The following is a 25,547-nucleotide window of genomic DNA, read 5'->3' as shown; positions in this document are numbered from 1 at the left end:
ACAATCTCTACCTACCCGGTAAGAACAAACCGATTAAAACATCATTTAGCTGGATGGCTTTCAAAACCGCTGCCCGTGTCCACCTCCCGTTAGGAAACGGTTCAGGGCAGCGGAACTCTCTCAGGACAAACGAAGAGAGATACCGCGCCTACCCCCCCGGACCATTTCCACAGGGACAGATTAGGCAGCACGGTCTCGAAACGGAGAGCAAAACTCAAGCCCGCTTCGATTCAGCCCAGACTTCATCCAACACGAGCTGCGTCTCAGGTAGGAAATAAAAGAAGACGAAAACGAAAATCGGCGGTCTTGCGGGTGCAGCCGCCGGGCCCCAGGCGGGGCCCCCCGTACCTGGATGAAGAACAGCTTGGGCTTGCCCACCAGCGTCCTGCAGCGGTCCCCCCGGAAGTAGCCCGCCAGCTTCTTGATCTCCACGCAGCCGTCCGTCCCGAACAGCACGCCCTCGTCGCCGTGGCTCAGCAGCACGCACACGAAGGAGGCCGCCTTGCTGTGGTCCTCCCTGGCGACTGCAGCCGCGGAGAGACACCGGGGTGAGAGCGCGGCCAACGGCCCGGCCTGAGAAACTCCTTCAGCCTGACACACGGGCTTCAACTCCTATTTCCATTCAACCACGAGCCTGAGAACGGGTCCCACAGGGGCCTTCCAAGTGGAAGAAGCTCTGAATCCCGTTTTCCTGCACCACTCCACCCGGCTGAGAGCAGCCCTCCGAGACAGAAGCTTGGCTGGGGGAGATCTCTCAGTTACCTTGACTCTCCCTCCTCTCTCCTCCCAGACTGCTCACCAGCGCATGTGCACTAAACCTAAAAATGGTCTGGAAACGAAAGCGACTGCATGGGACTAAACAGAGCTGCGGCTGCTTGCAATTCAGTGACAGAACACTGCTGGGAAGAAAGGAAAAAAGAGCTGCGAGCCAGATGAGTACAGTCATGGCTGCACGTGCACTGCGTTGGGATCGTTTGCGTTGGGAAGCGGCGAGGTCAGCACTCACTCGATTGCAGGCACGTCTCCATCTGTGCACAAGTCTGGTCATTGACGACCTTGACGCTGTATCCCAGCATTTTAAACGCCTTCATCATATTCCCAGCATCCACGTCAGTTCCATTGCGGATATTCATTCCTGTAAAAAAATAAAGCAAGGTAAGCTGTTGCAGCAATTACAGTATACAAGTGGGTCAGCCCTAACCACAACTCAATATAAAGAGACGAGACATTTACAATTCATGTCATAAAAAGCTTAACACAAATTCATTCACTGTATGAAGAAAGGGATCCTACACCATGCAAGATTGAAATGTACTTAATTATAACACTTCCAACTGCATAAGACTGTAAGGAATCTACCTGAATCTACCATCAATTAATCAGAATGACACAGAAACGAATCTGAGCCAGAGAACGCAAGTGGAAACTAGGGAGCAGGCCATTTAAATCTGAGAACAGGAAGAGCTTCTTTACACAACGGACTGTGGGGGTCTGGCACAAGGGTCCCAAATGCGGCGTTGAAGCCGACACCCTGGGTCCTTTCAAGAAACAGCAGGAAAAGATTCCCTCTCTTATGAAACAAAAGTCACTCAAGTGTACAGCACACAATCTCGAATAACTAATGTCATCTTCCTGAGAACACATGCAAACATTTTGAGTCTGGTTATATATTTATTCATCAGTCCGGAGCGGCGAAGTGGATACTATGGGTGAGATATAATAAGCACCCAAACCCAAGGAACCTGCAAAGATCCCTGCACGAAATTTAACTTCACTTCCTTGAGTTTAACTCATATTTCCATTCAAATATCCAAAAGCTTTTATTCTATTTCAAAATAAAAACCTTAAAAACACCATGCAGCTGGAAAACAAAGCTTAGTAATACAGCTCAAAATGAAGAAAAACAGTGTTTGGACAAGCTTATGATAAACATGCCTCTATTTTAACAGCACAGAATCCTGCAGTGCTCCATAAAACCATCCACTTGTAGCATCACCCTTCGTAGCAAACCTCTTGTTTGCTCTCTTTCAAATGAACAACGCTGAAGAAAACACAAGCCCCATGCAGATGTTACCTGTCTTTTTATCAAAGTTCTTGTTGTTAATGATGATGCACTGGCCAAGGCGTGGGTAGTTCATATTGTATCTGTACATGTGGGAGTCGTGATGCTTGGCGTCCACCTGCGTAGGTGGAACTCTGGGACCCTGGCTGGAGAAAGCATGAATCCGTCATTAACGACTCGCACAAAGGATTCTTTCAGTCAGCCTTTACGGACTGCTGGTGCGTCCGTTACGTCCTGCCAGCAAACACCGCATACGTCCACCCCAAATTACATTCATAACGATGGCATTCAAATTCATAACATTGAAAAAAGCAAAATTAAAAAATGAAAAAAATCACTGGAACGCCACGCGCAGGAGAGCCGATATAGAACTTCACAGCAGCGGCTCAGACATGAAAAATGCAGACATACCAATAACAAAAAAAATTCCTTTACATTCGCTGTAAGTTCCTCTGAGCAGATCTTATTTTTTGGAAAGAGTGCAGCGTCTTAAAACACAAACCTCCGCATAGAGAGGGTTCTAGAAAAGACACCAGGGAAGTTTCCACCATCACCACTGGACCCAGAGCCAAAAGGACCGGTCATCCGCACAGTTCGGATACGTTCTGGGGCTCAAAGCAGTGTCCCGCACTGACCAGGCGAACTCTGCAGGTCTGAACGGTGAAGAAGACTACGTGGGGACCCGACACAAGTCTTCAGAATCGACCTCAGAATGAACAGTGAAGCCCCAGCCCAGGGGACACCAGTGGAAACTACAGTACAGGAAAGGGCATTTAAACGCAAGAACAGGGGGAGCTTCTTCACTCAAGGGACCTGGGGGAATGGAACACGGAGTTATTGAAGCCAATTCCCTGGTGGATGAGATCCTGGGATCAATAAACTACCAACTACCCAACAGTAGTCTGGCCTGAAAGACCGCCTCTCATTCTGTGCACTTTCTGCACTTTGTGTTCTTGCGCTTGTTTTAACGATCGAGAGACTTTCTGTGAGTAAGAATTCCATCGTACCAGTACACGTACCAGTTACTTATGGCGATCAAGTTCAAGTTCATTTGTAAGTGCCCTTATGCTCCTCTTTTCTTTCTTAGAGATACCAAGAAAAGAAGTGTTTTGTTATCTGCGAGCTGATTTTGCTTTGAAATACATGATATCGTTTTTATTTTCGGTGTGTACAATAACATTAATCTCCTGCATGTCTAATGGAACAGGATTCCACATGGCCAAAAATACATTCGACATGATACGATTCCGAGAATCTATCTGCTACTATTGTGTGGGGGGTATGTGCGTCACACATGGAGATAAACACAGATCGGCCTAACTCAAATTAAATGTAGTCATTTCCATCTAAAAAAAAAAACAGCCTCTCTCGTTGTAGAGAACTGACCACATCCAGGTATCAATGCAGACAGATATTGTTTCTTGATTCAACAAGTCTTCGACGTTCAAACACAAAAGAAACTGAAAGCACACAGCCTATAATATGAACATTATTTAATCATCTCTCTTCAAAGAACATCGAACTACATAAATAACTCGCGTATAAGGGTCTCTTCACACGTAACAGAGTCCTTTCGTTGTCTGGAGTCGTGACAGTACTGTTCAAAGGGCACCCGGTGTTTCACGCAGCGGAACGGCTTTGCAGACTGGACGGAAGAAAGTCTTACTGTGGGGCACTGGCTGGCTTGGCGTCCACCGCATCTCCTCCGGCGCCTCGAACGGGTTCCGTCGCCTCAGACATCGTCTCTAGACCGAGGGAAACAAGCAGACCACAAAGCTCAAGTGAGGCTCCGCACAGTCACTGGTTTCTCCAGTGGCAGCTCACACATACACACACGCATGCACGCAGACACACGCATACATACAGACACACGCACGCATACACACACACGCACGCATGCATGCATGCATGCCTGCCTGCCTGCCTGCCCTCTGTGTTGCTAACCGCCTGCTCGGCCAATAGCAGCCCGCGCTGCCAAGGGCCGGGCTCGATGACGTCATCGCCTGTCAAGAGCAGGCTGGAACCCGTACTCCCTGGAGCCCGCGAGGCGATGACCTCACACACGCCGGCCGGGAGACAAAAGAACCCCCCCCCCCCCCACCCACCACCCTCCAGGATTTTTAAATATTTACACAGCCTGATGAAATACGAAGAAATATCCCCCCCAACCCCACCCCCATGAGTTTGTGTACTACTGCAGGGATCCAAACTGTTTTGGCTTTAAGACAAAAAAAGGATGAATTTATGAACAGTATAACTGTACAGTAGTTCAGGTGGGGAGCTGCGTCAGCATGCGTAGGCTGCAAAGGAACAAGTAATAGGTTTATTCCCCACTGAAAAGAGAAGAAAGAAAACACAACGTTTCAGCTGTGGAGCCCTCTCTGGGTGTGAGCCTTCTCCCTTACACCTGAAGAAGGCTCCACAGACGAAACGTGTTTTCTTTCTTCTTTTTTTCCAGCATGGAATAAACCTACTACTTGTTCCTTAACTGTATAGTATAACGCTAGATGCAATGTAGGCATTACGGCTTGGTTTACTGTCACACATTACAGGACCTGTTCATGGTCGGGTTGAGCTATGGGGAAAAGAACACCCCTTTTTAAGCAAAATATAACAATTAAGGAAGGATGATACTGTAATGTCCCAGAGGGGTTCCAACAGACATTCATGAGGAACAGGGGCACACACAAACGTTTTCCATGGCCTTGTCATTTCACACGTGACAACAACATTGGTATTTCCCTCAAAGCTTAAAAAAAAACCCAGAGAAAAATAATTTTAAACTCGCAAACCAAAAAGAAATAATATAATTACAACTTTGTGATGTCAAATCCTGCTTTTCTAAAAAAAGATTTTAAAATCCAAAGGAATTTTTATATTTGTGTGGGACAAGAAGGAAAACGTACATTTTCACCTGGAAAGGATTTTGAAGACAATTCTCAGAATTCAACAGAAGGATGCACATTTATTCGTTTATGTTTGCTTTTGTTTGAATTATTTGGGCATCTTGACAATTAAGCGAAAGTATTGGACATTAGTTTAATAGGCAGAGGTAGGTATTGCCCTTTAGGTAGAATTACATCGTACCGTGACTCACTGAAATTTGAGTGCCTACAGCAGGGATGTCCAGCCTGGACATCTGAAGGGTTTATACAGTATGTGCAGATACCATTGGTGCAGAAGCACCTGAAGAACTCTGATCAGCCTGATTGATTGGTCCGATCTAGCCAAATCATTCTAATAATATACTGATATTTTCTCTGTGAAAAGCTGTGCTGGAATTAAAACCTACTTGACACACCAGCCGTACCAACCACCGGCTTAGTCAGCAGCAAGGTAGTGCAAAACAGTCATCTTCCTGTTCACACACTGACTCCTCTAAAAGCTTACTTCAAGTTTAAACAAGTTCCTGCCAGAACAAAACGTTAGAATTATTTTTATTCCCAAAGTTTGGGAACGAGCAAGATATCCCCTTCGACGGAGGAATTATTATTTAAAAAGAAAACAAGTTCAGGAAGTGAGCGATATGTTCGAGGAAAACCTAACACTTACAGGAAACCTTGTACCCACCCACGAGTGAATTAAAAGTGCTTTAATACAGCCACATCAAAACACGGTGGAAACGTCAAATAATTCAAAATCACGGCTTTGTCTTTCTACTTGGTAAGCCAGTTTATTTTTTTCTCGTTTTGACAGATGTGCAAATAAAAGAAGAGGCGTCCGGCGGTTTGTCTGTGGTCTGTATATTCTTTAATACAAATCAAGTATTGCAATCTTGAACGTGAGGGAGATGTAAATGTTTTTTTTTAAAAAAAGGACCGAAATACCCTTTAAATGTTCCGGTTAGGAAAGACCAAACGTCCACTGAATGACACTGACCAAACAAGTCAATACCAGCTGTTAGCAGCTCATTCTCGACATGAAATACCTGTGCAATTTCAAGCCCAAGTTTGCTTATATAATAACAGCTTCATGGCAGAGACTCCGTCTATATCTTGACAAGTTTGTAAACAACAGTTGAATATTTTCACCGTCCACATCCAGGCGACTCGAACTTGTGTTTTGGTATGAAACAAAATAATCGATCACTTCCCAAAGACCTTTTTTTTTTCGGTAATGAAAGAAACTTGTATCAAGTGCATATGGTTTTACGTCAAAACTTTGGACGATGAGGGAATGAATATAACTTGAATATAACTTAAACTGAGACGGGGTGGTTGTTAATAATAATAAAAATACGAATCACAATTTCCAGCTAATATAAGCAAAATAAAAAAAAGACTTACGTTTGCGCCTGTCTGCTCCACACTGCTCTTGTCAAAAACTTAAATCTTCTGCGGGTTCACCTTATTTTTTTTTTTAACGTTTCAAAGGTTGGGTCGCAGTTTGAATATCTGTTTTTTTTTTTATTCGGCTCACAACACCTCCCCGCTTTTTGAAACGGGCCGTGAAACTAACTAACACACAACAAAAAAAAAGACACCGCAAAGGAGAAGGACCGCCTACCGCCCTACAAACAGCGTCGAGTTTTTGTTTCTTTTGTGTAGTTTTAAGAGCCACGATGTGGTGGTATTGAGCTCCACCCTTCGCGTTTTTTTACGTAAAATTGTAAAAAAAAAAACCGACACATTAAAAACGAATTAAAAAAAAACTACATCTCCCAGCCGCCGGGCCATGAAACGGAAACTGTGCAAAAGGGCGGCAACTTTAAGGAAAAGGAGATACAAACATTGCAGGCAGCGTCTGTGGGTTAATTTGTTATCCAGCGAGAGTTTGCAGTGTGCTATTAATAATAATAATAATCGCCTAAATTAAAAAAACTTGGGCCCTCGGTAAGTACAGTATGTGTGTATTTACTATACCTTTATGTGAACGCACATAACGAGACGTGACGAGGAGACCTAATATATATATATAAAATGATATAATTGATATAAATGTAAAACAAATGGTCGTCAGACGCTTGATATCTTCTTATGATGAGGTCTAGATAAACCTTAAAGTCAGGTGTCGTCTTCGGGCTCTTCGGGGTGTTTTATACTCTTGTATCGGTCCCTTTGCGTTTGACGGTGTATTTAGCCAACTTGTTTTAATTGCTGAATTACGATGTACGGTGGACATTATTTATTCTTCAAGCAAGAATTGTAAGGCTTCCGTTTTTTAAATAATGCCTCTTCAGAGCTAAATAGGCTGACAGGAGTTTACAGTGCAATCCAGCCTAACTGTGAGCTGTCATCCATATTCAAAACATCCTTCGTAAAAAGGAGGCACGCCTGCGTTTCATCTGTCTTCCTAGGAAGTGCTGTTTTCTTCCGGGTCAAGGTTACCTGTGCTGTTAATCCAGGTCAGTGTAACTATCTGTTAAGTGTTTGTGTTTATATACTATGGGAGTGGTGGAAATCATTTATTTTTTTCTCCTCCCTGTGACCAGTATTAGTTACCCGGCGTCCTTGTCAAATTTCCCATTGGCGTTTACCCATCATGGCCTCTTAATAACCCCCATCTCTGAACTGGCTTCATCACTCTGCTCTCCTACCCACTGAGAGCTGGGGTGTGGGGAGTTGACTGGCGCCTCATCCAGGTGGGGGTACACACTGGTGCTGGTGCAGGGGATCCCCGTGACCTGGGGAAGAGGGCAGATGGAGGAGTTTATCACCCAGGCTAATGTGCTGCGCAGGAGCTGATCGTCTCCGTTCCCGTCTGTCTCCTGTTCTCGGCCGCTCTCCAGGGTGTCTCCCCGGCACCCCCTGCTGGTGAGGGATGATCAGGCAGGAGTGGGGCGAAAGGGTGAAGAGGGTGGCGCGGCGGGCTGAGTGGTACCAGCACTGGCCCCTGTCCTCGCCGTACAAGCCCAGGCTGTCCAGGCCCTGGCAGCCGTCTACTCTGTGGCGGGTCTTCCCCCGCCAGGGCCTGGCCTTCGCTTTCGCCAAGAGCTGCGCGGAGGTGAGGGGGCCGGGGTCGGCGGGGCCGTTTCATCTGGGGGGGGGGAGAGAAGTCGGAGCGCGATCTGCTGTGAAACAGGACCTGAAGCTTCTGTGTGCTTCTGCCCCCCGAAGGGTGTCCACGTGTTTGCGCTGGAGAAGGACCCCACCGAGACAGGGCAGAGGATCTACCTGGTGACCACGTATGCCGAGCTCTGGCACTACTACAGGTGAGTCCCGTGACGGGAGGAGGGCGTCCGGTCTGGGAAGCCCGCGTAGCTGCTGTGGGATAACTGATCCAAGCATCGGGAATGAAGCCAGGGTATCGGCTTCATCAGCACGATAGGTTCGATTGTTGGAGACTGCCACATCCCTCTGTGTAAACTGGTGGCTCCTTCTCCGAGTTCTGAATGTGCTTCCACATACTTTCCGCTGGTTTCCTGCGCTCTTTGTTTCACTGATGGCAGAGAAGTAGTAGTATAACAAGACGCCTAGTTGTACACCTGTGACGATCTTGACCTTGCTCACATATGAATAAAACTTTGAGGGTAATATGATCAAGTCCCGAAAAAACAAAGATGCCTAATTATTATTCCCTTAAAACAGTCATGATGCTGGTAAACATAAATTCTACACTACACTACTACAATCTACAATCTACAAACTACTACAGTCTACTACAAACTACAATCTAGATTGAAGTTCTAATATTTTGTGAAGCAGCCTAATTTTATTTAATTTACTGTATATAGTGTGTGAATATATAGCAAATAAATTCAAGGGATTACAACTTATTGTTCAAAAGCTTTAATGTCACATTACACACTCCGAGCCGTTTGCACAAATCGGTCTGCTGCCAGCACAGCGTGTTTTGGTTTTCACCGCAGGACTTACAGGCGGTCTCTAATGCACTGCTATGAGGTCATCCCCGAAGGTGCGGTGTGCAAGCTGTACTTCGATTTGGAGTTCCACAGGCCCTCTAACGAAGGTCGGGATGGAAAACAGATGGTGGCGTTTTTTATTCAGGTATGGAGCCATCGGTCGTCACGGCGTAGGAGCAGCACAGAAATATTACAGGTCCAGTTCACAAAAGGTTTCTTAATTCAGAGTGTGTGAGTGGACGTTACAGCGGTTCATTATCCTCTTATTTTTCTAACCGAGGAGAGAAGGGTCTGGAACCCTTGCGCTGAGCTGTGCAGAGTCACTTCACTAGGGCTGTAGTGTGTGCAAATGGTGTTGAAAGACAGGAAGACAGAGTAGTAAGATGCCCACGGTCCTCGCTGAAACCTGGCAGCTGTGAGGAGTGCCTGATTTTCATGCATGTTTGTGTAGTCAAAAAAGCCCCAATGAGATGAAGCCCTTGCAGGAAGCTGCAGCAGCAGTGGCAAGAGAAGACACTCCGGGGCTTTGGCTGCAGGCTCCCGGATCCTGGATGTGAGCATGTCCCAGAGAAGACCTTCTTTGCACTGATTTTAAATTGATCTGTGGTTTATTTTGTGTCCTAGTATGTACGTCTGAAATTGGAAGAGGAATATGGAATTAAAATCTCCAGGGATGATGTTCTGAATTTGGATTCCAGCACAGAAGAAAAGTTCAGTCGACATCTAATATTCCTTATTCCGAATGCAGCTTTTAAAGACAATATACACGTTGGTATGTATTTAGATCATTTCTGGTGATTTGTTTGTATTGTAACCTCAGATAATTAATTACCAAATACCCTGTCAACTTGGCTTATACGTCTGTGAAAATGTAATGCAAAATCGCCTCAAGTTTTGGGTCACACCTGTAAAGAATTGTAGCGCTGTGCGAACGTCTAAAAAAACAAGACAAGCCCAGCTTACACCATTATTCTGCTCATTCTCTGGTGTTGTGTGTCTGCCTGTCTCATTAGGTCTTTACATCAGTCTTAACTCCTTTTTTTTTTAGCTTTTGAATTATAAAGCAGTGTGACGTTTCTCGGTGTGATATTACGTTCTTACTGGTCTCATTTTCCACTTGAAGGTCATTTTGTCCACAAGGTGTTAAAGCCAGCGCTGGAGGAGCTGAGAAGGAGAAGACACAGTCTGGTGACAGAAACCCACTTGGAGAGCAGTGGACAGCCTGCAAGCAGCCAATCCCCTCTTCTGTCTTTTGGAACTGGGCAGGAACCGGAGGCTGAGAGGCTGAGGAATCCATATCCAAAAAGACAGAGAACTGGGGAGTGTCCAACCCCGCCATCTCCTCAGGCTGGGGGCCTGATGTTTCTCTTCGTGAAAGACAGAGATGGACAGGATCAGCTCTTTGTTGATATCGGTATGAATAACAATGTTTGGCTTCCGTTTGCAAACACCGACAATTTTTTCTGAGTTTTACATGCAGCGCTCTGAAGTATCTATCAGTTTACAGACTGTGACTGCGTTATAAATTGCATACCCTCACTTTGAAGAGTTAGTAATCTATTGCTGTCCTCCTTCCCTGTTAGGAGTGTACACAAAGAACAGAAATTTCCGCCTGTACAAATCTTCCAAAGCTGGGAAGAATGTTGCCTTCAGTGTAGCAGAAGACAATACATTTGTCCCCAGGCCTCAGAAGCACCTGTCTCAGGAAGAACAAATATTTCTCGCCTCCCTCGTCAGCAATGTTCGGTACTGCTCTTCATTATTCTTTGGTGAAATCGGAGACGCTTGCATCCAGTTGGGTTACAAATGAGAGGAAGTCATTTATCCCATTCAGTCCCAGTCAGGCAGTGGTTTCTAGTAGCTTACTGATCCAAGGTTCTCCTTCAGCTGTTTTCTTGAAAGTTCCCAGGGAATCGGCTTTAATCCTGGCTGTTCAGTCAAAAATCATTAGGAATTTCTGACCATTCTTTTTAAGTGTGCCACAAGATTTTGTGTGTCACAGAGTGAAAGGATATGTTTTGTTTGTAAAGTTTTTTGAAAAGCGTACCAAATAGTTTGTAGGGAACTATAATCCCAGTGTCATTCAAAATGTAATGTCAGGTTTCACAATGGTGTAGCTACTGGGCAGGCTAAAAGAATAAACTAGTTCTTTCAGAAGTCTGCTTACATATATGAAGTATATGAAAATTACTTTAAAGTAGAAAACAATAAAAGGTTTAGTCTGCTTTTAGTGGAAGTTGGGATATACAGTATTAGTATGTAACTTTGTTTTATTGTCTCTACACTAGGTTCTCAGATGGTCTGATTATTCTAACTTGTGATGTTCCTGAGGCTACAAAAACAAAATGCATTCAGACAGCAGTTCCTCAGTCTTTGTGCAAATCAGGTAATGTGTCTTAGTCTAGAGGAATTGAAATTAATGTTTAGAAATGAAAATGTGATGGCATTATTTATATTTTCATTTAACCATGTAATGTAGGTACAAAATGGTACCAAAGGCATCGTCTAAAGATGTTTTTAAAACTGTAAACATACAGAAAAGTAGTGTTTTCGTTTATTTGAATTTGAATTATTTCTTTTAATTTGCTTGTAGGGTCTGTTGGTGGATGTCAGTATTCTCCTTACATAGAAGTGGACAACTTTGTGCTCTCTCTGGTGAACAAAGATGGCATTGAAGGCAGTAAGGCCTCTTTATTCTTTAAACACTCACACTGCAGTGGGTGTAAGGAGATCAAGACCTGAGATAGTGTTGCTTTGTTTTTGCTCCTGAACAGCCATACGGCAGTGGAATTACTTTTCCTCTGAGGAACTTCTGGTTTATGACATCTCCAAGTATCGCTGGTGCCAAAATGTAGGCAGGTTCCATAAAAGCAACAATATCATGTAAGTGATACCTCTGTTGTTTTTCTTCAACCATTTACATTATGGTTTCTGAAGTGGTCTGTAGCACACTTCTGCATGTAATATACTTGATATACATTCACCCTGATGTGCTCCACTGAGTTCGATGTCTCTGTTTTCTGTAGTTAATACTGGCTGTACTGTGAGCATGGGAGCATTCTCTACACCAGGAAAGAACGACTTTCAAATTTGACTAAAAACCTTTAGGAAATGGAAAACATCCACAATGCAACAGTCCGTGCTGCAGGGAGACCTCTGAGCGATACCGCCTCTGGCTTCAGAAGGACTTGACAAAAGTCAGCCCCCCCCCACGCATGTTTACATCAGACACGAACGCGCACGCTTACGAAAAAACTACTGCAAGCCCCCCGTGTGTAGCTTTGAATCGGAAATGAAAAAACACTGCCCGGATATCGGGTTTGACTGGTCATCTCTGAAAAGGGTTTCACTGGATGGTGATCAGAGAGGCTGCGGTCAGCTTGAATAGGAAACCGTTCTGAAGCATATTGTGCGTTTTTAGATTAATGCACCAAATCTGGTCTTCCTTCCAGGATCCTGGTGGATCTGAAGGAGGAGGTCTGGTATCAGAAGTGCCACGACCCCATGTGCAGGGGTGAGAATTACAGATCTCCAAGTAGGTTCCCACGAGCAGAGGCTCCTTTACGGCCCCCCGGGCAGTCTGTTCCAGGGGTGATGTTTTTTAATGTCTCTCCCACAGGTGTGCCCTTGCCCCGTGAGGTGTGTCTCGGCTACCTCATGAAGGAGGTCAGTAAATGGTGAAAACGTTCTCCCTTCCTGCTTGCACTGTTAATGATCGATCCCGTGTTGAATTTGGCTCGCCAACGTTGTTCACTTTGGCATGAAGTGGGTGCTTGCTCATTATCCCACTGTTAGTTTTTGGCCTCGCATAGTGTCTACGCATAATAAACGTGTCCCGAGTGTTTACATTTTCATTGGCACAGTGTGTGCCATAATGGCTGCTGATAAGATGGCAATGTTGGGCTGCAGTGATTTTTACAGTTCGTGTAATAGTGGAATACTTTCCTTGCCTGAAGAGGCACAGTCAGGATGAAGTAAGGTTATTTAACCTCTCATTAATTTAGCCGAATTGGAAATTCCAGCTTGATTTCCAGAACAGTTTACATTTTTATTTCCTTTAAAACACACCTTGAAATCCAGAGTGCTTAGTGGGTGTGGTGGCAACTCCCTTTAGCCCGGAATCTCCAAATCAATGCTTCAGTAGGTGACTGGGGTCACTGTCTGGGGTCTTTCTTCAGATGAGACATTAAACTGAGGTCCTGACTGTTTGATGATCTCTGCTGTTCATAAGAGTAGGGTTTAACTGCAGCGTTGTGGTTTAATTCCACTTTGCGTTTGTCTGATCTAGTCTACCCACGGTGCCCTCTTTATTCAGTTCGTAAAGTCATAATAAATTCCTAATACAAGAAAGCGTATATGGCCAATGAAGTGATCTTCTCGTATTTCTCACTTTGCCTGATCAGCTGTATGGTAGGGCTGCTGTATGCCATCCAGATGGGTGCTGTACTTTAGTGGTGGATATACTCTTCCAAGAAAAGTACCATATAAATGAAGAAATGAACCACTAATACTGCAAATAAGCTTCATATAATGTTCTGGGTTGGTCATTTTGCATTCTTATCCAGAAAACAAGGAGGGGAAATGGTATAAGAGCGCAGGTTTATTCAGGGGAACTGCTTTGTATTAAATCCTCAATTCAGGTTTTAAAGTATTGGGGAAGCACAAACTGCAGCGTGTGTGATCCGTCAGGATCGCTGTGGCGGAGTAGCTTACAAAGTTACATGCACTCTTTTTGTCATTATTACCACGCCTGTTTCGGAATAGTTTCGTAGAAGCATAGTTCAGGCTGTTTGAAGGGGGTCTTATGCGGCAACCTTAAAAAATTCATCTAGGCTACGTGATGCATCAGCAAAACCTTTGTGCGTATTGTTACAATAGAATAATAGTTACCCAAGTCTTCTGTGTTCCAGCAGTTGTAACATGAGCTCAGGTTAGAGCTGGGGTTTGGGTTATTTCTAAAACTTAAGTGTCTCTTGAGAAAACGATCATTTCAGGAACGTCACTTGAGCATGTGCATCGGCTCCTAGGTCACCGTATGTGACTGTTTCTGGTAACACCACTCTCCAAGTCTCTCTAGAGCCTTCTTACTCCCCATGCTAGCGGACTAATCTTTCAGGGGAGTGGGGTTGTGGATGTGTTGATGTATGATTTAGATGTTTTGTGGGAGCTGTTCAAGCCAAAGTGATGGAATGGACGAAGTGCTGGCTGGCTCGTGCTCTTCAGCTTGTGTAAACGAGTGACCCCTTCTTTGTTTTGCCCAGGATGAAAACGATTTTGCGTTCACGATGGACGAGGCTGGGAACATCGTGCCAAGCCAGGAGCATCACGCGGCCGAGGCGGGCGGCCCGTGTGCGTCGGCGGAGCCCACGGGCCAGGCCGCAGTCTGGGAGCCCGGCCCCGATGACCAGGCCTGCCTGCAGGCGCTGGAGGAGGTGGAGCAGAGGGCCTTCCTGCCCAGCGAGCCGTCCCGCCCCGGAGCGACGCAAGCCGACGAAATCCCAGATGAACTTCTACTGGACACCCTCGTTGAATACGAGTCTCGGGCTCAGCGAGATTAGTATGCGTTTTATGATGGGTGCGCACATGCTTGGAGAAAGGAGCCTCCTTCATCTTGGTCATACCTTTTGACCATGTAAAAGATATGGCACCTGCCTTTATCTAGGAGCACCTTGTTAATAATTACCGATTCCAGTGCTATTCCCCAGGCACCTCACCTTGAACAGAAGAAGTGCATCACTAAGGAGAGGACACAAACACCTGTATAGCCTTTGGAATCTATTATCTAATCCTTCCACCTGATTGTCACACTGTAACAACTGGTCTACAAGTTCAATCTGAAAGAAAATGGCACTCCTTAATCAGGCTAAAATGAATGAATAACAGATTTCAGCCCTTTCTTTAAACCATTACAGAAACTTTATGTAAATTAACTACATGGTGATACAAGGTTGAAGAGGTTATGCTGGGTTTTATTAAATTCTGTTCCTGTATAGTTGTAACATTTTACTGCTGAATGCGATACTTTGAAGGTCACTTCTGTTTCATCTGTTAAAATTTCACATTGGATGATGATCTTGCATGAATTTTATTTATATGCCCTCCTGCTGTTTACTGGGATGTTCTGTTTTAAATCTACGTTCATATCTAAATTTAAACATTTATTCATAATTTATTTGTAAGACAGCTTGGTCACTGTCACATTAAGATTAACAGGTGTCTCAATAAAAGCCAACATTGTAACCTTTTGCTTTCAGTATCCCACCCTGAATCCCTCTAAAAGCACAAGACCGCATCAGTCATCAGTCCAGCTATAGAAACTCATTAAACACTTATTTTACACGAGCACTAAACAGAAAACCGTGTGATATCACCACACGGGAGAAATGCTTTCACGATTTCTTGCTCAGTTGCTCGAGGGAGTCCTGCAGTTGCGTATTGATTTTTTGCAGTTGGTGTTCGGCTCCCAACACACTCCGCATTTCCAGGAGTAAAGAGGGGAGGCTGGAGGGGCCGTACTGTGAAACAGAAAAGGCCGAATGAGAAGAACTCAAAGAGCAAGCTTAAGGATGATCAATGCATTTCTGATACGGCTTAAATCAAGAAAAAAAAGAAAAGTTTGTACGATATGTCCTACCAGTTGTTTATATTTGAACCCAGGGCCCCAGCACTGTGCCCCCCCCCACCTTGTTCCTTCCCAGAGCAGTTTAAATGAATGCCAGATTAGCTCTTGTAACGAATTGAAAGTCTCTTGGCAAGCGCCCCTACAGCCCAGCCGCTCACCTCCTCTCTCTCAGCAGGATGAGCCTGCCTGTGCCGCAGGTAGGCCTGCTGCAGGGCCTTCAGAGACACGAGCAGCGCTGTGCCCTGCTCCAGGTTGGTCTGTTTCTCGCTCAGTTGGGCGTGTTCCTTCTGTAATTCGCGCAGCTCGGTTTGTCTCCTGCAGAAGCAGGCAAAGGCATCCATACAGTATAATTAAAGTCTTGAATAATGAAGGATGTACTATAAAAATAGTTTCAGCCAGATAATTGCCAAATACTACAACTTGAGTGCTTTAAATACAAGTCGCTGCTCCTCGAAACTCAGAGTATATAGTTGATCCATCCTTATATTGTATTTCATACAAACCTTAGAGGAATTAAACATAGAAATTTGAGATCTTGATACAAATTAAGATGGGCTTAGTTTTCCCAAGTTCTTAATTTCTTTCCCAGAACAGGAATTTTGCTTTCGGAAATCTGCGTGAAACTGGAATAATGCTGAGTCTCGTACACACGGCAATTCATGGCAAAACCAACACTGGTTCGCAAACTCTACTTACTTCCTTAGTTCGTGTTTGACCTCCAGCAGCCGTGATCTTTTACGATTAATAGCGCTGTTGATCTTAATCCAGAGGAAAAGAACATGTTGGAACAAAGCAATGGATAATTAGCTGCACCTCTCACTTACATTAACAGTCAGACTACTGAAAGAAGTGGAACACAGAAGGCATTTTCTAACCCTGCAAAACATGGTGAAACCAGCTCTAGTGGGGTAAACAAGCCCCTAGCACATCACTCTTACACGGGACCGAACTGGAGTAATCGAGGCTGTCAACGTCTGTACGCAAAATGCAACATACAAGAACCAGTTCCACGAGCATCGTGAAAGCATCTGGAAAGTCATGAAGGCATTTTAAGTAGATACACCAATATTTAGTATCTAATTTAAAAAAACCTGTGTGTAGATGGAAACTTCATTTGAAAAATTCCACTGCTGCACAGTGCGTTACCCCAGTCTAAACTTTCCCTGGTGGTGTAGTGGTTCTCACTGCCGCAGCCCGGGTTCGATTCCCGCTCAGGGATACCAGTCTGATACCAGGCTTCTCTTTCCCTGTCTGTGTGTCTTAGTGGGTACATGGAGAGCAAGCTGGTGTATGTGAAAAGACACATTCCTAGTGCAAGAAATTGTATAGGGCTAATAAAGTGATCTTATCTTAGATCTGATCTTAAACGTGTTTTGAGCTGCATAAACAAGCGAGTTTTGCTGTGCGAAAGTTTCAGTGAGATCGTATTTTTTTCAGCCTGCAGTTATACAGGCTGCACAACTGGGTGAGCACAGGCCACGTCTGAAAGAGTAAACAGGGAAAGGCTGGCTTTCCATCTCCGTCGGAGACAAAACTTCACGACTGTACTGCTAAGAAAAGCAAAAGAGCCTGGCTGAGCAGATGAAGCCAACCTACAGCACCATTATGAGAAACACCTCATCCCCCTCAGGGTCACAACACTCTGGACACCAGTCCACCACAGGGCACCGAACACCTTTGATCGAACCTCCACCTTGATTTATTACAACAGTTGAAAGTGTAAAAAGACGTCTTCCTTCCCCGACACAACATCTGTAATTCTTTTTGTGTGGGAAATGTCACAAGGGATGACTAGAAGTACCGTTAAATTGCTTCCAGATGAAATAAAAAGAAAATTACCTTGCTGTTTTCCCTTTTCAGCTGCTTCAGCTCCTTTGTTATGTGTATCTAAAAAATACAAGATTTATTGTCTTGCAGGCATGAAGCAGAGAGATTAACTGTAATGTATACATGACTGGACAGTTCTAGTATCTCTATGAGCTTCTGCACTCTGAGAGGTGAGAGGTGCCGATTACAGGAGTACGGTATAAGGTGTTATTTAATTGGGCTGTGATTAAACAGTTGCTGTTCACATTGTTTCACATAGGTTTTGTCCAAACTCTAATTAATTGCTTACACTTATATAGCACTTTTCTGGACACTCCACTCAAAGTGCTTTACAGGTAATGGGGATCCCCTCCACCACCGTGCAGCCCCACCTGGATGTGCATGGGCTCCAGATCAATTATTTTACGGACCGGGACCTGAAGCATTAAGACTTCAGTGAAGACATCTCATGCAATTGCAATCACAACTGATACCAGGGCACAGGATACAAGCAAGCAACTCTACACAAAACACACAACACTTGGAAATCTCAGACTAGTTACTGAATTTCAACTGCTCTATGAGGACTCACCATGTCAGTAAGTTGATCCACAAACTTGGTAGAAAGGGTTTCAATTGCTCTTTTGGCCACATCACTTCCCCCAGTCTCCCTAAAGCAGAACAAGAGCAGATCAGGCTAAAAAGAGACACGACAAACAGCAGGTTTATGTGCAGGAGCTCCAGATCAATTATTTTACGGACTGGGACCTGAAGCATTATGACATCTCATGCAATTGCAATCGCCACTGATACCACAGCAGAGGATACAAGCAAACCCAGCGGCTGTCAGGCAATATGTCAGGGCAGAGCAGGAGACGTGACACGTCACAGGCAGGCTCAAGGTACCACTGTTACAGCCACAGATTGAAACAGGGGAAGCAGCCGAAAATAAATACACTCACTTGTACTCCGACACAAAATCCTGAAACGCAGCCAGCACCACGTCCAGTTCAGTGAGGTCCTTCGGGGTTTTTTTGGATTGAGGGGGCCCGTCGCTGCCTAAAAAACAGCAGCTGAATTAGTCCCACTCCATCCTGGGGCCAAACATCATCATCGCGCGAACGCAGCGGCCAGCACGTCCAAGAGGCGCTCCCCGACTCCCCGGCACCTGGAGAACTCCCACATTCAGCTCTGGTGCAGCCAGTTCACTACCAGGAAAGCTTCAGAGGGTTCATTTTTATTTCAACTGCATGCATCGCGATTCTCCCACCCTTCTTGAAAGCCTTGAACGGGCTTGGTAGCTAGTCGCTCACTGATCCAAGGCTGTCCACCCTGCTGTTATCAACGACTTACCAGCTTCAACAACATGGCTGGGCGGGCGGCTACATACTCCCACAAACCTTTGTGTAAAGACGTGTCTCCTGTTCTCGGTTATAAATGCACTTCCACTGAAGTGCTGCAGCCTCCCTCTTTCTCCGGCTCTCCGTGGACCTGAAACCCCCCCAGCATATTCGCTCGCTTTAACAGCCTGCTACAGTCCGGCCTCGTCACCTGAGGAGGAGGAGGACTTCCGTTTCTGCGCACCATCAGACGGCCACGATCTTCTGCTGCCACTCGGCTTATTCTCCTGCGTGAAGGCAGACAAAGTTACAGGGCAGTCCCGCAGGCCGAGGCGCCGGCGCAGAATCGCTACTCAATCTACTGAAGCAGCACCTGAATGTGCAGACTGTGATGCCCACCCTCTTCCATTTTTCTCAAAGCGATGTCAGCGCCCAGGCTGCACGCTGCAGAGGTTTAGCAACCCGCCGATTAAAATGTGTCGAGGAGTCTGATGGCCTCCTGCCTTACCACTGCGTGTGACACACGGGGAACGCGTGGTATACAACTCCCCAGCCAGGCACGACCTGCTCAGCGCTGGGGCTCCCACTACCTGCACTCGAGCCCTCCCCACACCTGCTGAGGTCTCGGCTACGCATGGGAACCAAAAAGACCATTCGAGTCAGGAGTTCCCAGTTCTTGGCAGACTTTCTTGTAATGACTTAATACCTGTAAAAAATAAATGTAAATATAAATCTCCCCTTTTACAGTAGGTGAAAAGCCTTTAAAAGGCTTTCACTTACAGTATTTTTCCCCAATTAAGGCTGTAGGGATGTAAGAGCTCGAGTGCAAAGGAAACCAGCAGGCGCAGGGTGTCCGGAGGGCCAAGTCCTTGGCTGAGAAGGTGTACAACACCAGTGGTGTGCATCAAAACCTGCAAACCGCACTGAACCGGCCCGGGACGTGTTAAGGTAAGGGATCTGCATACGCAGTCCGAGTCTTCATCATTTGTGTTGTCCTCTGAAGACGGGGACAGGCGCCTTCTCTGCCGCCCCCGCCCATTGCCCTTCCTCGCTGCAGGAGACTGGCCGCTCACACCCCCCTCCTCCTCGCTGGCGGAAGCCTGCGAAGGGCCGGACTGGTCCAGGGTTCGACTGGCTGCTCTGGACCGGCTGGCCTCTGAAATCTCTCCAGCGTGACTTCTGGACTCGGCAGCGACGCTGGATTTAGTTCTTGCCGAGACCTGGGAATCACAGGTTTGTTAAAAGCAGAAGGCACCGAATTTCTGTAGGGGCACCACAAGAGAGACAGTAATAGATATAAATTACAGTAGACTAAATAGAATATTTAGTCATTTATTATATAGGCTGGGGGAAGGGGCATGTATGTATGTACTAGGAGTTTTCAGAACCAAAGAAACGGACCGCTACAGCCCTCATACTGTCAGGCCTTCCTCTGCAGACTATCGGCTCCCACATCACAGTTTGGGTACCAGAGCCCTGCTTTCCCGACAGGCCACAGGGGGGCGCTGTTGTGCAGCAAGAGGAGGATACCACACCCACACTCAAACTGCCCAGCCCCGGCACAGCTCGCACAACTGGAGGTCCGGTTCTGATTGGAACGAGCGATCCCACCTCTTACACCACTGGAGCACAGAGCCTACCTGGCAGCTGTCTTTATACACCAGCTGCCCCTTTGGAGAAGAATGTAAACCGAGGGACGTTGTGTTATACTTGTTGAAAGGACTAGCATGCTCTCATGTAAAATATGGTGGACAAATGCGTTCACCGTCTTGTAAAAGAGATACTGCTGCTCTGGAATCAGACCAGAGAAGAGCAACCAGGGCTTAAATGAAAGACCTACATGGAAAAAGCTCAATCTTTTAAGGCTTCGTCTTCTCTGATCGAGAGGGCACCTGCTGCAAGTATTTAAAATCCTCAAAGCCACTAACCCAGAGGACTTCAGAACGCACAAACATAAACCCAAGGATGGGAACAGCAGTAACTTCATAACAATTATACGAGCTCTTCATGGACATCAAAGCACATCATACTATCATGCAGATGGGAACGAATGTGGCAGCAAAGCACGCCGGGCCCAGTAAAAGCAAGAGTGCACCTGCGCTGTAAGGGGAAGAGTCTCTGCTGGGTACCTCTGGGCTCTGCGGGGCAGAGGGGTCCTCGGCAGCATCAGGTGGTCTCCTCTGCCGCGGCCCTGAAGTGGTGGGCCTCCCGCCGGCGGCCCGCGGCTGCTTCTGTCCCCTGACCCCTGGCGTCGCCGATGACCGCCTGCGGCGAAGCGCTCGTGCTTCCGAGCCATCAGCCCCGGGGGCCTGGGGGGCAGCCACGCACACAATTACTACCCCCACCCCAGCAACGGCACAGGGGAGCTCGCACACCAACAAGGCTGGGTCACACTAGTGTACACCAGTCCCTGGACTTAGTTCCTTCTTCATACAAATATACCAGTACAGAAAACCCCAAAGAAAACAGGAAGTCTGAAAGAACTGCCTCTGGAACAAGCTACCCAGCCGTGTGGTTGTGGCCGATGCTTTGGTTTCTGTCGAGAAACACGTTACTAATTACCAGAAGAGTCTGAGTAAAAGCAATACCGAGCTCTCTGAAGCTTCATTTTCAACAGGAGGCGATCTGCTGTTCTGCTCTGCTGAGCCACCTTCGTCGCTGCTGGAGTCTTCCTCCTCTGGGATCTGCTTTGCCGCTGGTGGATGTGACCTAGGAAAGACAGAATGAACGCCACAGAGAGCACGGCACTGCAAGTCAGTTTTGCCAGTCCCCAACTCGAATACTTCAGTATCTGCTGAAATGCCAGTCAGCAGACACCTACAGGTCGCAGGCTTGCTCAGCGTGCTGGACCCTGTCTGCGATCACTCCAGTGCTCACCTGTTCCTCTCTGAGCACACCTCAAGGCTTCATGGGTCTGGATCTACCTTAAAGTGCCACTCACTGCATGTACATTACTATTAGTCTGGCTGATGCTTTTATCCATAGTGACTCGTGCTTGTACCTATTTATGATGTAGGGTATTCCACAGGAACACTGTAATTAAAAAACCTTGCGCACGGGCACAATACATGTGTGCCTGTTCTGATTTTGTGACACATAAAATTGAACACCACCCTGAATAAATGTGAGAACATATTCACACCATTGTTAGCTCCATCACTTCTGACACACTGCACTGATTTTAGAATTAAACTGGAGACACAGCCCTGAAGAGGTCTCAAGTATGACACTAAATGTGGGCACGTTTCAGGCCAGTCTGAAGGCAAATGATCTAATATAAATGCCTGGTGGGGACAGAGCTTTAGCTAAATGCTCCGAAATCTCCCAAAGACAAGCACTGAAATAAATGTATATAACACTGACAGTCTCATCTCAGCCTTTATGTATAATAAGCCAGTTTAATTGACAAATCTGTGATTTTTATTAAACTTATGAACTGATGTTATTAGTCTTAAATACCTGTTGTTTTCTGGTGTTTGTTCCAGTGGGGCTCTGTTATTGTATATAGTAGTCCTAATTATTTAATTAGCTGCATAACTGCAGTACTCTAAGCAGGCTCCGATTAGTTTAACAGGTACCTTTACTGAAGTTGGTGATTTGAGAACGATCTAGTGCACATCCAGGAAAATTCAGCTAAGTAAGGGGTCACTCAAACTCTCTGAAAAGCATGTTGTCAGGATGTGAAATGGTCCTCAAAATGCAGAAGACCAGGTTCAGGCCCCAGCTTGCAGAAGTGGAATGTGCAGATTACAGGGGGAAACTATCCATTTGTCCTCCCTGTGCCCAGAGCATGCACAAACATCTCGCAAAAAAGCAGAGCTCTTTTATAAGGATGTTATAACCAACTCCGTATTATCAGACACCCAGATAAAGATGCCCAAGGCTCTCCCAGCCCTGCCTAGCCATCCTTTTCTAATGACAACAGTCTATCGCTTTCCACCAGGATCCTGCTGTTAGTTCTTGAATGGGCACCACACTTGAGCAGCGGACTCACCGCTGGCTGGACTTCCGGCTCTTCGGAGGCCCGGCCTCTGTGCTGGCGGCGGGGCGCGGTCCTGTCCTGGCACCCGCGCCGCGCTTCTTCAGAGACCCCACGATTCTCTTCACAGGCGCCTTAGTCTTCGCCAGGCCCTTGTGATCTCTCCCCCCCTTCCTCAGCTCCTCCTCGAGCGCGGTGCTGTGGAGGGGAGCACCTGCACGAGACACGTCCCCAGTCACCCGGAGGCTGACCGCGCTGCTGACCAGCCGACGCCGGGGCCGCGACTGCGGGGCCCGAGGGCCCGAGCTGCTGCTCACTGCTGGCTTAATGGGACCAGAAGGGCTTCTCCCAGCAGCTCTGTGCAGACACACCGGCATGTTATTCCAGAACTAAACATCACACACATTTTCTTCCATTCCATCTATTATGGAGGCTTATTTCCTTGGAGGTGCACCAGTCCATCACAGGACGCAAGATAGGACACACCCCGGACAGCAGAACACAGGACAGGACCACACCCCAGACAGGACACCAGTCCATCACAGGACACAGAACAGGACCACATCCCAGACAGGACACCAGTCCATCACAGGACACAGGACAGTACCACACCCCAGACAGGACACCAGTCCATCACAGGACGCAAGATAGGACACACCCCGGACAGCAGAACACAGGACAGGACCACACCCCAGACAGGACACCAGTCCATCACAGGACACAGAACAGGACCACATCCCAGACAGGACACCAGTCCATCACAGGACACAGGACAGTACCACACCCCAGACAGGACACCAGTCCATCACAGGACGCAAGATAGGACACACCCCGGACAGCAGAACACAGGACAGGACCACACCCCAGACAGGACACCAGTCCATCACAGGACACAGGACAGTACCACACCCCAGACAGGACACCAGTCCATCACAGGACACAAGACAGGACCACACCCTGGACAGGACATCTTAGAGACTCCAATTCATTTAGCCTGCCTTTCCCTGGGAAGGCAGAAGAAAATCCTAACACCTGGAGGAAACCTACATGGATGACAGGGGAGCACACAAACTCCACACAGGTACTGCAGTCCAGAATTATTTATAAACCCCCCTCCCCAGAATTCCACACTTCAGACAGTGACATGATCAGGGTGTCATTACTGTAGTACAAAACACACAGACCAGAAGGGACGCTCTCTTCCTCATCAAAGAAGCTGGTTCTGGGGATTAACGACAGGTTGGAGATATTCGGAGATGTAAACTTCTGGGTGGGAAGCAGATCAACAGGCTCGTCGCTCACCTGAAGACACGATATACCAATATTTACCAGAAAGGACTGTCTGAAGGTGTAATAAAGCGTTTGTTAAGCACATTCACCCACTCAACAGTTTAAGAGTACTTCGGTCAGAGCCGGGGAATTCGTGGATTACTGCGGTTATAAGAGATGCCATAATTGCTGAAGAACAGAAAACTGCTGCAGAAGAAAAGTTACTACGGCATTTACTGACACTGGCAATATGAATTAATTTTCAGAAGTACAGTTCTGAGGATCACCAACCATTTTATGCAGAACTGTACTGGCAAAGGATACGGCCCTAGTAGACGCTGGTTGTTAACACTGCATATAGTAGGTGACGCTTATGGAGAGATTCACACTAAAAACAATGATTGGAAACAGTACTAAGACTCCCACATTTCCGACTAGAGACTTTCTATACACATTTGTGGAAAACAAATGTGACAGGGCCTTCTCCTGTTAAGCCCCCAAGCTCTGGAACTCTCTGCCCAGGGATATCAGAGAGTCACCTTCTCTAAACTCCTTCAAATCCAGACTCAAAACCCTCTTCTTTAGAAGAGCCTTTACTGAACTGGTTCCATTCTTCACCCCTCTGCTCCTACATTACTTAGTACCACCATCCACGGTCTCCTCTATATATTGTAATCGTGTTTTATCTTGTGTTTTCTTTTTTTATTTATTGTTGTTGTCATCCTGTAAAGCGCTTTGAGAAGCCACCGTTAAAGGCGCTATATAAAATGAAGTCTATTATTACTATTATAAAACAGATCGCGAGAGAGCTAATAAGGCGATTTGACCATTTCATTCAATAAATCGGTCTTCATTTTTCCCCCATTTCCCTCCACGCTGCCTAGCACTTGGGCGATGGAGTTAAAAAAAAAACAACAAAACAGATCGGGAACGACGTATCAGACGAGAGAAAACTTACTGGAGAACCATTCTGGGCGTTTTTCACCGTCTTCCCAGCTCGTCTCTTCCTCGCACTGGCACAGACACAAGAAGGAAACCCGTTGAACTAAACAACTCATTCCGCCAAAACCCACAGTACGCGAGGATCTCACCTCATTTTATCCCACCGGGTCTACAGCATACAGAGCACAGCGCTGGAGAGGCCCAACAGGCGTCGGCAATAAGTCTACTGAATAAACAGTCAGTTTTATCACGCCGTCGTGGAGAAGTTAGTTTCGCTTAAACAAAACACAAATCGACCTTACTGATCTGTATTTTTTTTTTTTACACGATTCGGAAACGACTCAAATCTTCCGATCAACGAAAACAATTAAAATTGACGATCACCGGAATCGCTCGACTACGAAAGGCCGCCTGACATTTACATCGGTTTCTACACGTATGGGCTTTGTCTTGTCCAACCCTGCCTTTAACGCTAAGGTTAACTGGAAACGCCAACTCAGCTGCTCACGTTTCCATCTTTCTCCCGCGAAAACTTCTGAACCACCTGGGAAACCTCACTTCTCGCCGCTCAAAACGGGGGGGGGGGGGGGGGCTGGGGTACCATGAGAGAAAATGCGACTTTGGCAAGTGAAGGTAATGGCGTGTGTAAAATATAAACTGTAATTACCACAAGATACTAACACGGCAGAAGTGTGCTGGAGTGTTCATGTCCGGTTGACGAATAA

At 46.3% G+C, this 25,547-nt stretch overlaps 3 protein-coding genes across 7 annotated transcripts in view; 1 reads left to right on the top strand and 2 right to left on the bottom strand.

Annotated features, from left to right (window-relative positions):
- The window catches only part of LOC148840421 (caspase-3-like), a 9,863-nt gene extending 3,199 nt beyond the window's left edge, over positions 1 to 6,664 (bottom strand). The window contains exons 1-5 of one of the 2 annotated variants that reach the window (XM_088914052.1): positions 6,349 to 6,664; positions 3,729 to 3,807; positions 2,075 to 2,208; positions 1,007 to 1,135; positions 349 to 524 (exon numbers count right to left, since the gene is read on the bottom strand). In XM_088914052.1, coding sequence (XP_088770178.1) covers positions 349 to 524; positions 1,007 to 1,135; positions 2,075 to 2,208; positions 3,729 to 3,802 — 513 coding nt within the window. In that variant the 5' untranslated portion in view covers positions 3,803 to 3,807; positions 6,349 to 6,664. Of the gene's footprint in view, positions 1 to 348; positions 525 to 1,006; positions 1,136 to 2,074; positions 2,209 to 3,728; positions 4,013 to 6,348 lie in introns of those variants that run through there. The other variant, XM_088914043.1, reaches the window with a different exon arrangement.
- primpol (primase and polymerase (DNA-directed)) lies at positions 5,654 to 15,101 on the top strand. 3 transcript variants are annotated; one of them, XM_088914007.1, is made up of 13 exons: positions 6,780 to 6,894; positions 7,791 to 8,005; positions 8,119 to 8,213; positions 8,871 to 9,009; positions 9,489 to 9,636; positions 9,988 to 10,278; positions 10,448 to 10,610; positions 11,153 to 11,250; positions 11,458 to 11,544; positions 11,639 to 11,747; positions 12,317 to 12,399; positions 12,484 to 12,530; positions 14,126 to 15,101. In XM_088914007.1, exons 2-13 carry the CDS (start codon positions 7,823 to 7,825, stop codon positions 14,420 to 14,422), a joined length of 1,740 nt encoding a protein of 579 aa, XP_088770133.1. In that variant the 5' UTR covers positions 6,780 to 6,894; positions 7,791 to 7,822; the 3' UTR covers positions 14,423 to 15,101. The 3 variants fall into 3 exon arrangements, with proteins under 3 accessions (XP_088770123.1, XP_088770133.1, XP_088770113.1); XM_088913997.1 differs by lacking the exon at positions 6,780 to 6,894 and adding an exon at positions 5,654 to 5,725 and having other exon boundaries at positions 12,317 to 12,530; positions 14,126 to 14,511; XM_088913987.1 differs by having other exon boundaries at positions 12,317 to 12,530; positions 14,126 to 14,511.
- Positions 14,756 to 25,547, bottom strand: cenpu (centromere protein U). Of its 2 annotated transcripts, none has more exons than XM_088914022.1 (14): positions 25,490 to 25,547; positions 24,839 to 24,893; positions 23,796 to 23,913; positions 22,627 to 22,825; positions 21,221 to 21,341; positions 20,762 to 20,941; positions 19,598 to 19,852; positions 18,844 to 18,919; positions 18,255 to 18,351; positions 17,885 to 17,963; positions 17,326 to 17,373; positions 16,183 to 16,244; positions 15,645 to 15,801; positions 14,756 to 15,379 (listed from the first exon to the last, which is right to left on the bottom strand). In XM_088914022.1, the coding sequence occupies exons 1-14, from the start codon at positions 25,528 to 25,530 to the stop codon at positions 15,254 to 15,256; spliced, it is 1,614 nt and encodes a 537-aa protein (XP_088770148.1). In that variant the 5' UTR covers positions 25,531 to 25,547; the 3' UTR covers positions 14,756 to 15,253. The 2 variants fall into 2 exon arrangements, with proteins under 2 accessions (XP_088770148.1, XP_088770156.1); XM_088914030.1 differs by lacking the exon at positions 25,490 to 25,547 and adding an exon at positions 24,972 to 25,359.

This window comes from Atractosteus spatula, chromosome 1, assembly GCF_055471065.1.
Source record: "Atractosteus spatula isolate fAtrSpa1 chromosome 1, fAtrSpa1.hap1, whole genome shotgun sequence".
NCBI classification, from domain to species: domain Eukaryota; kingdom Metazoa; phylum Chordata; class Actinopteri; order Semionotiformes; family Lepisosteidae; genus Atractosteus; species Atractosteus spatula.
The sequence above is the reverse complement of the archived record's forward strand: the minus strand, read 5'-3'. Positions and strand labels throughout refer to the sequence as shown.

Excerpts from the sequence above, each read along its gene's own strand:
- primpol (XM_088913997.1), top strand. The coding sequence starts at position 7,823 with ATGATCAGGCAGGAGTGGGGCGAAAGGGTGAAGAGGGTGGCGCGGCGG. Across the intron at positions 11,251-11,457 it reads TCAGTCTTTGTGCAAATCAG|GGTCTGTTGGTGGATGTCAG; the intron begins GTAATGTGTCTT and ends ATTTGCTTGTAG. Across the intron at positions 11,545-11,638 it reads CAAAGATGGCATTGAAGGCA|CCATACGGCAGTGGAATTAC; the intron begins GTAAGGCCTCTT and ends GCTCCTGAACAG.
- cenpu (XM_088914022.1), bottom strand. The coding sequence starts at position 25,530 with ATGAACACTCCAGCACACTTCTGCCGTGTTAGTATCTTGTG. Across the intron at positions 17,374-17,884 it reads TGGATCAACTTACTGACATG|ATACACATAACAAAGGAGCT; the intron begins GTGAGTCCTCAT and ends TGTATTTTTTAG. Across the intron at positions 15,380-15,644 it reads ATCCTGCTGAGAGAGAGGAG|TACGGCCCCTCCAGCCTCCC; the intron begins GTGAGCGGCTGG and ends TCTGTTTCACAG.